The sequence below is a fragment of the Sus scrofa genome, chromosome 7 (genome assembly GCF_054392235.1).
Source record: "Sus scrofa isolate SSC_HxYL_T2T_F1_AM1 chromosome 7, Sscrofa_HxYL_maternal_Yorkshire_Landrace_v2.0, whole genome shotgun sequence".
In the NCBI taxonomy this organism is placed as follows: Eukaryota; Metazoa; Chordata; class Mammalia; order Artiodactyla; family Suidae; genus Sus; species Sus scrofa.
Genome location: NC_139389.1, coordinates 64,233,300 through 64,243,277, shown reverse-complemented (window position 1 = coordinate 64,243,277; position 9,978 = coordinate 64,233,300). Strand labels below are relative to the sequence as shown.

Sequence of the window (9,978 nt, the reverse complement as noted above, 5' to 3'; positions counted from 1 at the left end):
GGCTCAGTGGTTAACGAATCCGACTAGTATCCATGAGGTTTTGGGTTCAATCCCTGGCCTTGCTCAGTGGTTAAGGATCCGGTGTTGCCGTGAGCTGTGGTGTAGGTCGCAGACATGGCTTGGATCTGGCATGGCTGTGGTGTAGGCCGGCAGCTATGGCTCAGATTCGACCCCTAGCCTGGGAACCTCCATGTGCTGCAGGTGCAGCCCTGAAAAGAAAAACACACACACGAAAAAACCCTAGAAAAACTTCATTAAGTTTCTATAAAGCTAAACAGATCCATTTTAAGGGCTATCCTCCATGCAAGGGTTATATTCTACTTTGGAAGCATCTTGACTTAAACCCCAAGGCCATTTCCCAAATTTGGGTGGGCTCTCATGGCTCCTGAAACCCGAGTTGGGATCTTGGTAGCTTTGAGATGGTGTTTGGCTGCCTACCTCCACTGGCAGCTGCCTTCTGCTCTGAGACCACTGTTGCTCAGGAATTGCTCAGCTCCCAGGGTCGTAGGGAGAAAAGCTGGCCTGCTGGCTCTGCTGGGCCCCGCTGCCGATGGGAAGCTCAAGGTTTCCCATTCCTCCTTCCTCATCAGTAGCAAAGGGCTGGCAGCCCCTTGGAAGGCACAGCCCCTGAAGCCCAGCCGGGCATAGTGAGCTGGCTTCTGTCCGGGTGGTAGGGAAGCGGCTTTTCTCTGCAAGTGGTAGAAGCTCTGGGGCCCTGGCCTGCGTCTATTTCTCTTGGGCTCAGAGCTCCACAGGTGGCCCTTCTAGTGCAGAGGAGGGACCCTGGAGAGCAAAGCCTTGTAGGGAGTTCCTTTTGGGGCTGGGGTGAGGGCCAGGTCCCCAAGAACTACAGAAAGAAGCACTCGCAGTCACCTCACTAAAGAATATTCATTTATTTATAATTATTGCTAAGTAAACTCTTTTAAACGGGAACATAGAACACAGTAGGGCTTTGCACAAGTGGAATTTCTAAACAGTTGGTTTGTATACACCTCAAAATAAGTTAGAATGGAATTTCATCCAGGAGTTTCCAAGTCACCCGAGAGGCCGCATGCCTCTTCTGAAAAGGCTGGGGTGGGGGGTGGCGGGGTGAGGACGGGACCCTCGCCGAGACCACCCCCAGCTCGCGTGGTGAGTTGTGCTGCTTCATCCTCTCAGCCTGGCCCAGGGCCGGGGCGCGTTCAAGTATCAAACCTCGCGGAGGGCTGGTGCTGATGGCGGGGCTCGGGGAAGAGGGGAGCCCCACCCTGGGGCCAGACCTTCTCCTGTGGGTGTCCAAGACCAAGGCCACTGCGCTGGCAGGAAGAGGAGAGGGAGGAGGAGGTACGGGGTTCTTTTTGGTACCAGGGGAGAAAGACGTCGTGGGAAGAGGTAGTTTGCGGGGATGATGCTTCTGCTCAGCAGGAGAAAATATCTTCTACAGTGACGGGGTCACTGCCACCTGAGGGTCATCGTGCGGGCACCTGGGAGGCTGGAGCCTTGGGGTCTGAGGGCCACCCTTGGAGCGAGGCTCCCGTGGCTCCCCACCCCTCCCCCGCCCTCTCATTTGCTGCTTAGCATGCACTCCAGCAGAGAAGAATGGGGCACCTGGCTGCCTGATCCCAAGGCTGCCTCGTCCTCTCGGTCCTGATCTCGGGCCACCCTGAGGCCTGGCCTGGGCCTTCTCTAAGGATACAGCCCTGGGAACAGTGGCATTTCAAACCAGCAACCCCCTCTCCCTCCCACTCCAGTTCCTGGTCTCTGGGGGCCTCACCTCCTGTTCCTTTCAGAATGGCTGCAGGGGGTGAGTGGGGGGTCCTAGCTGTCCTGAATGTGCTTCCTCGCTGCCCTGGGCTGCAGGCCTCTGTTGCGGGGGCAGGAGCTGGCTCAGGGACAGAGAGGGTGAGACTGAGCCCTGGCCACTGCTCTGGGTGGTGCAGAGCAAGTCATGGGCAGGAGCCTGCAGGGTTCTGCCTCCTCCTGTCTCTCACCCTGGCCTCCCGAGCTTCCTGCCAGCGGCTGTACCCTCAGGGCCGCACCCTCAGAGCCTGAGCTGAGTCCCTCCAGGCCAGGCTCAGGCCGCTCTTGGTCGGGGAGGCACAAAGCACACACAGCACACAAGAAAGCTTCCACTAAGGAAAAGAAAATGAATCAGAAAAGGTAACAAGTGACAAAGAGCTGGAAAGAAAAAAAATAAAATAAAATAAATTACTTTTGAAATACCCCCTTTGCTCAAAAAAGAAAAATTTTTTTTTTTCCCTCTATGGTCTTCGTTTTCCTTTTCAAATATGTTGCTCTTCCTGGGACCCCGCTGACTCTTGGCTGTGTCCCCATCCTCAAAATGGATACTTCTTAGACGTTAAATAAGAGAAAAATTCCAGCCCCCCCCCCCCAACCTCACGTGGCCTCCTTGAGGATGGCCCCTCTTGGTCCCCAGTGACCCCATCACTGTGCTTGCCACCTCACTCAAGGGGCCTCCATCTGTCTTTGTTAGTGTGTGCCCGATGCAAGGCAAGTCGCAGCTTTGTTGGGGACCCTGCTGCGGTGTCCCCTGTTTGAGACGGAACTGGGTAACAGTTTGTTGAAATCCACTTTAGGGACACCCATTTCCAAACTGTGCTGGAAGGAGGGGGCCTTCTGGGGGTTGGCTGGAGAGGATGGGGCTGGGGGAGAGGGGGAAGAGGGCGGGGAGGGGGGGCCACATGCAGGCCTGGCTGGAGGAGGGCGAGGGAGGCACCAGGAGGTAGGAGGCAGAGGGCCCTGCCTGGCTGTCATGGACGGGGTGGGGAAGGGGCTCCAGCCGGGGGGCTGGTGGGGATGGGGAGGTGGGGGCCGTGCTGACCAGCACAAGAGCTCAAATGTCCCTAGAGGCAGGGGGTAGTCCAGGGGAGAAACAAGGCATGGCTTAAGAGATCTCTTCCTCCAGGGACAGGCCCCCTGGGGAGCCATCAGGATGGCCCTGTCTACACTGGCTGCCCCAGCTCTGCTGGGCCTGGAGAGACCTGAGAACCTGTGCCCTGTGACCTTGTCCCCAAATGGCCCCATCCACGTTGCTCCCACCTGCCCATCGCAGCAGGCCAGGGAGACCCTGACCTGGGCCCCCGGGTAGCCTTCCCTCCCTAGAATGCCTCGGGTGGGCCTGGTTCACAGCTGAGGCCAGTAGTACAGTCTCCATTTGGTCTACGAGTCCCTAGTGGTGCAGACGACTGAGTGGGAGGGGAGGGCTCAAGATGGCGGGGCAGTAGCTTGTTTCTGGGCTGCAGGAGGTGTGGCCCGCAGCACATGGGTCTCCCCCGAGGCCCCTCACCCTCCTCGCCCTGTGCCGGGAGGCCCGGCTTATGCTATAGCACATTGTAGTAGGCCATCTCTTTCATGGCCTGTTCGGTGAGGACGCTGGCCTCGGCGCTGCCGTCCACACTGGCGTAGGCGTAAGCGTTCTCCTCGAAGTCCTCCATCTCCTGCTGGCCGTCAAGCTCAGAGGGGTCGCTGCCTGTCAGCTCCATCATGGGGTCTGCAAGAGAGGGCACACAGTTAGGCCTGGATGCTGCCTTGGGGTGAGAGCCAGTCATTTCAGCAGAACTTAAGAAACCTGTCATGGCGCGGTGGTAACAGACCAGATGAGGATCCATGAGAACACAGGTTCAATCCCTGGCCTCACTCAGCTGGTTAAGGATCTAGTGTTGCCTTGAGCTGTGGTATACGTTGCAGACATGGCTCGGATCTGGCGTTGCCATGGCTGTGGTGTAGGCCTGCAGCTGCAGCTCTGATGCGACCCCTAGCTTGGGAACTTCCATATGCTTGCTGCAGGTGTGGCCCTAAAAAGCCAAAAGAAAAAAAAAAAAAAAAAAAAGAAAAGAAAAGAAAGGATTTCCCAATCTTGCTTCCAGAAGGCTCTCAGCAGCCTCCTCTGCCCCCCTGCTCTGAGGCAATTCTGTGGCTTCTTAGATGGGTCACTGCACCTGAACCTTAAAGCTGTGTGTGTGCTGGGCGGGTGCAGGCCTGGACTTGAACTATTCTTTGGGTCCTGCTTCTCTTGCGCTTCCTGAGTCACTCAGCCCTTCTTCTTTCCCATCTGTCCCCTTTGCCACACAAAAGCCTCCCATGGTGTATCAGGTCTGCAACACCACTTGTTTGGCAACTATTGTATTTTACACACTTCACACCTATCATCTCCTGAATGTGCAAATCAACTGCATTTAGGAGATCAAAAGCAAGTTCAGAGAGGCTGAGCAACTTGGCGGAAGAGCACCCAGCAAGTGCTACTGTTTTGATCCACTGTGCTGCTTGGTCTCAAATGGCTGCAGGGAGCTGTTCCTCCTCAGACCCAGCTCTACTCAGTGCTATCCTCAGGTTTCGTTCTCCAAGGCCAAACAAACACCCAAGGCAGGTCAACATTATAAAGCTCCTCCTGTTGGAACAAAAGGCAGATAGAAAACTCCACAGAGGAGGCCTGGGTGGGGCTGCCTTCCAATGAGTTATGGAGGGAGGGCGGCCCAGGGGATGATCTGGGGACCCTGGGAGGCTGGCTGGCAGGGACTGGCTGAGCCCCAGGTGAACTCTGTCCCTGTCTGTCTAGGAGATGCGATGGACTTGGGGGAGAAATGGTCCCTGCCCTGCTAGGGCAGGGTTTTCCAACCTTGGCATCATTCACATCTTGGGCCATAATTCTTTGTTGTCGGGGACTGTTCTGTGCATTATAGGATACTTTGCACCATCCCTGGCTTCAACCAGTTGGATGCCAGAAGCATCACTCCAGCTGTGACAACCAAATGTCTCTAGACATGGCCTAGTGTCCCTTAAGGGGCACACTTGCCCCCATGTGAGAGCTACTAGTCTGAGGGGAATCCTACTCCTCGCCAATGAGTGGCTCAGGATTAGGCATGGGACCCAATTCTGGCCAATGAGTCATGAGGAAAGGCCTGCTAGGAGTTCTTAGAATGTTCTCAATGGTTTCACAGGGCAAAGGGGAGCAGGCTCTTAAACTTCCCTAAGGCTATGAACAAGGAAGCACATGGCCCTGAAGGCCACTGGCAGCTATCTTGTGATCATGAGGAAAATCACAGCTAATGCTGCGGATGCAGAGGGGTAGCTTCACCCTGGTGTCTTGGTCGAGGGGCTGAATCAGCCAACTTTGAAGACAGCCTGGACTGCAGGTCATTTCTTAATTTATTTCCTTATTGTTTAAGCCAGTCGGAATGGGCTCTTACCTGTGCCCATAGTATCTGACACACTCTAAGTCCTCCTTACTTTATAAAACAGGGCCAGCTGTACCAAATCTTACAGACCCTAGGCTGTTTCTTCCTCAAATCCTAGTGCCACACCTTCATATTGTAGAGCTGATTAAAACCAAGCCAAATAAAGGCCCTGGGAATGTTTCTACTCTGGATCTGTTACCCTCCCAACCTCCCCTTCTTTTTATTAATTCTATTGGGCCTGCCCGGCTGGCCCCAGAGAATAATCTGCACTGTTTTTTAGGACATTGATCTACAGTCCCAAAATATAGTCCTAGAGTTTATTGGTGCTTCCATCTAAACTGTATGCCACCTTCTTCCTGTACAAGTGTCAGGCCTGAGCTTCTCAGACCAAGGTTATATGTGAGTGGTGGGCGGACCTGGGCCCCAGCCATTGCTAAGCCAATCCCTGTTATACTTTCTGTCATTTGGGACAATCAAGAACAAAGCAACACTGGGAGTTCCCATCATGGCGCAGCGGAAACGAATCTGACTAGGAACCATGAGGTGGCAGGTTCGATCCCTGGCCTCGCTCAGTGGGTTGAGGATCCGGTGTTGCCGTGAGCTGTGGCGTAGGTTGCAGACATGGCTCAGGTCTGGTATAGCTGTGGCTGTGGTGTAGGCTAGCAGCTGAAGCTCTGATTTGACCCCTAGCCTGGGAACCTCCATATGCTGCGGGTGTGGCCCTAAGAAGAAAAAAAAAAGAACAAAGCAACACTATGCATCCCTGGCTGCATATCACCTCAGATGGAAAGAGCCTGCGCTGTAACCACCCCCTGGGAGCAGAGTGTGCAGGGACAGCTATTTCCAAAAGGACCAGTCCTGCTCTGGACCCTCCTGGTGGGTTAGTTACTTGGCAGGTTCGCTGCAATATCGGCTCTCAAACTCTACTGTGCATAGAATTACCTAAGGTCCTTAAAAAAAAAAAAAAAAAAAAAATCCAGATCCTGGGCCACATGTCAGATCATTTACACTTGAATCTCTGTGGCTGAGACTCAGGCTTTAAAAGTTCTCCAGGTCGGAAGTTCCTCTGGCAGCTCAGCAGTAATGAGCCCGACTAGGATCCATGAGGACATGGGTTTGACCCCTGGCCTGGCTCAGTGGGTTAAGGATCCAGCGTTGCCGTGAGCTGTGCTGTAGGTCGCAGACACAACTTGGGTCTGGTGTTTCTGTGGCTGTAGCGTAGGCCGGCAGCTGTAGCTCTGATTTGACCCCTAGCCTGGGAACCTCCATATGCTGCGAGTGTGGCCCTAAAAAGCAAAAAAAAAAAAAAAAAAAAAAAATCCAGGTGATTCTAATATACAACCAAGTTTGAGGACAGCTCTCTAGTCTAGATCAAAAGTTCCCAAAGTGAGGCTCCTGACCAGCAGCTTCAGTAAGACCTAGGAACTTTTTGGAAATGCAAATTATCCAACTCCACCCCAGACTTAACAGAATCAGAAGCTCTGGGGATGGGGGCCAGCAATTTGTTCTAACAAGCTTCTAGTGGTTCTCATGCTCCTTTGCTCAAATGTGAAAACCATCACTTTATCCAATGCCTGTTAAACTTTCTGATGCAAACAAATCACCTGGGAATCTTTTTGCAAAGCAGATCCTGATTCCGCAAGCCTGGGGTGGGGCCGAGTCTGTATGGCTAGCAAATCATCCCAGGTGATGCCAATCCTTCTGGTCCTAGAATCACATCTTGAATAGGGAGGAGCTACAGAGCACCTAAACATAGCTGGCAGGATTTCATCCTTACTCACAAAAATGGAGAACTGGTGACACCTGTTTCTGCCAGAAAACCCAGGCCAGGAGTATCCCATTGTGGCTCGGTGGGTAAATAACCTGACTAGTATCCATGAAGATGTGAGTTGGATCCCTGGCCTCGCTCAGTGGGTTAAGGATCTGGCGTTGCTGTGGCTGTAGTGTAGGCAGGCAGCTGCAGCTCCAATTCACCTCCCCGCCCCCTGGGAATTTCTATATGCCATGGGTGTGGCCCTAAAAGACCAAAAAAAAAAAAAAAGGGAAAAAGAAAAGAAAACCTGGGCCATTCACTGGTCAGCTGTTCCAAAACTAAATCAGGGTTATTGCTGCCACCCCCAGCATCTGAGTAATCTCACATGACAGGTCAACTCATCCCAGGATTGTTGAGGCATGCTCCCAACTAGTTTGTCTCAGGAGCACCAGAAAGTCAAATAGCTCCAGACTATACAAGGAGCCTTCCTGAAGTGCTGCCAGCTTCTCCTTCTTGGAGAAACTCTCAAGTGCCTCCTCCCCAGGAGGCCAGAAAGACTAAAGTTCTTCCACTACTGACCAGTGTGAGGGGAGAGGCTATTATTAACGCGTAAGGATGTTATAACTAACAGCCAACGGAACCTCTACCACCTGCAGAGGTGAGGACCCTTCTTCTAAGGGGGCTACATTCTCTCTGGCAGGCACTATAAAGAGCAACTGATTGTCCTGCTCTTTTTGCCTTGGCTACTGGGAAGCTCAGCACTCTGCCCTGCAGGACCACAGGACTTCCCATGGTGTGCTTGGAATTGTGACCTCACCTGGCTCTCCCTTATTTTTCCAGTTGCCATTTTCCCTCTTGTTACTTTCTTTTCCATCCATTTTTTTTCTTTTTACGGCTAAACCCACGGCATATGGAAATTCCCAGGCTAGGGGTCCAATCAGAGCTGCAGCTGCCGGCCTACACCACGGCCACAGCAATGCTGGATCCTTAACCCCCTGAGTGAGGCCAGGGATCGAACCCACGTCGTCATGGATACTAGTCAGGTTCTTAACCTGCTGAGCTGCAGTGGGAATTCCCCATCCATTCATTTTAAATGGCATCTCTCACGATCTCAGGTGAGTTACCTAGCTTCTCCATCCTTCAGTGTCTGCATCTCTAAAAGGGCAATAACAGAGACAACCCACTGTGAGGGTCATGAGTTAATAAAGCCTTGGCACACAGCACTCAACAAATATTACTTTTATTATTATTGTTTATGTGAGCCCACGTATGTCCTTTGAAGAATACATAAATATCCCATCATTATCATCATGATGGCCCACTAGGGTGCCCCCTCTCCAGACCTGAGCCCACCCCAATGAGGTCTCGGGCCTGGCCAGCCTCCCCACTCCCCTCAGTGGACAGGAGGCTCCTGAGTGTGGCATGACAGTGCCACTCCTGTTCCGCCCACTGCGTGTGGCCCACCCACCTTGGCTGTCCAGGCCGATGTCCATGACGCCATGCTTGACCTTCATGTGCCGGCTCAGGTTGCCCTTGAGGTTAAACTTGCTAGAGCAGTACGGGCACTTGAAGGGTTTGCTGCCCGCGTGCAGGTGCATGTGGCCCAGCAGGTTGTACATTCGGTTGAAGGACTTCCCGCACACCTGGAACACACCAACCCGGCCCGTCAGCCCAGGAGCCCACCCTCCCCGGCCCCGCAGCCCTCCCACCTCCATAGCTGGGCCCGGAATCCCAGCTGCGGGGGACAGCACGCACTTTGTCCTTTTCTATGTCACCCCCAGAGGGCGAGCACTGAGCCACTCCTCTCTGGTCAGCGTTCCTGTGGGTCTGCCCCAAGCTCCCTGAGCTGGAGGGGTCAGATCTCCAGGCACATTAAGCCCCAGGGCTTAAGTGAGTCACGGCTGCATCGTGACCTTCACCCCATCCCCGACTCTCAAGAAGAAACTTCGGCAGCTTGTAGGATCTGGACCCCCCACCCCCTGCCCACTCCAAATGCCAGAACCCAGGCAGTTTCACCCAGCCAGGGCTCCTTTGCCCACACTGGGTCCCAGAGGCCGCTGTCACGCTGGGTCCAGGCCACCCGTGAGGAAGTTCCGCCTCGGGGCCCGGAGGCCTGGTACCTTGCACTTGAATGGCTTCACGGGCGAGTGTACAATCATGTGGGTCTTGAGGGTCTGCTTCTGCACGAAGGTCTTGAAGCAGATGTGGCACTGGTAGGGCCGAACGCTGGTGTGGATCAGCATGTGCCGCTTCATGTTGGCCTGCAGGGTGAACTCCCGGCCACACACCTCGCACTTGAACTCCTTCACGCCCTGTGGGGGCGGGAGTGACAGTCAGGGCCACACAAGGGACACAGGCTCTGAATGTGTGTGTGGGGGGAACCAGATCGTCAGACTTCTGGGAAATGACTTCCTGGGGATGTTCCAGACAGGCGCCAAATTGTCTGAAACTCCTGGGACAACACTGGGGCAGAAGCACTTACTCTGAGAAGCCTCCCAGCGATGGGCGGATGGACTGGCTTGTTCTGTTCCCTATACGTGCTGTTCCCTGCCCAGCAGGGCAGGTGGACCTGTAGGTCTGTACCAGCACACAGAGGCAATGTGTTCATTTGTTCATTCAGCAAGCATTTACCAGGCACCTGCTTCAAGCCAGCACCCCACCAGGCACCAGGGGCCTGTGGCCAAGACGACCTAGCTTAGCCTGGTGGCCTGGACAGCTTCCTCGGATCAGGATGCATACGTAGGAGTTTTTTCTGTGGCGCAATGGGATTGGCCGTGTCTCTGCAGCCAGGACATAGGTCTGATCCCCAGCCTGGCATAGCGGGCTAGAAGATCCGGAGTTGCAGTAAGTGGGGTGGGTCGAAGCTGTGGCTCGGATCTGATCCCTGGCCCAAGAACTCCATTTGCCACAGGGGAGCCAAAAAAGAAAAAAAAAGCTTGGTGTTCCCATCGTGGCTCAGCGGTTAACAAGGATGTGGGTTAGATTCCAGCCTCGCTTAGTGGGTTAAGGATCCGGCATTGCCGTGAGCTGTGGTGTAGGTTGCAGATGTGG

The 9,978-nt window shown here is 54.0% G+C and overlaps 1 protein-coding gene across 20 annotated transcripts in view; it reads right to left on the bottom strand.

Moving 5' to 3' along the window:
- Positions 1-878: 878 nt before the first annotated feature.
- ZNF710 (zinc finger protein 710) overlaps positions 879-9,978 on the bottom strand; it is a 79,119-nt gene continuing 70,019 nt past the window's right edge. For 15 of the 20 annotated variants that reach the window (XM_084968645.1, XM_084968641.1, XM_021098970.2 and 12 more), the window contains 3 exons: positions 9,048-9,239; positions 8,396-8,570; positions 879-3,490 (listed from right to left, as the gene is read on the bottom strand). In XM_084968645.1, the coding sequence (XP_084824771.1) occupies positions 3,321-3,490; positions 8,396-8,570; positions 9,048-9,239 (537 nt within the window). In that variant the 3' untranslated portion in view covers positions 879-3,320. Of the gene's footprint in view, positions 3,628-7,949; positions 8,571-9,047; positions 9,240-9,978 lie in introns of those variants that run through there. The other 5 variants (XM_084968640.1, XM_084968637.1, XM_084968639.1 and 2 more) reach the window with 2 other exon arrangements.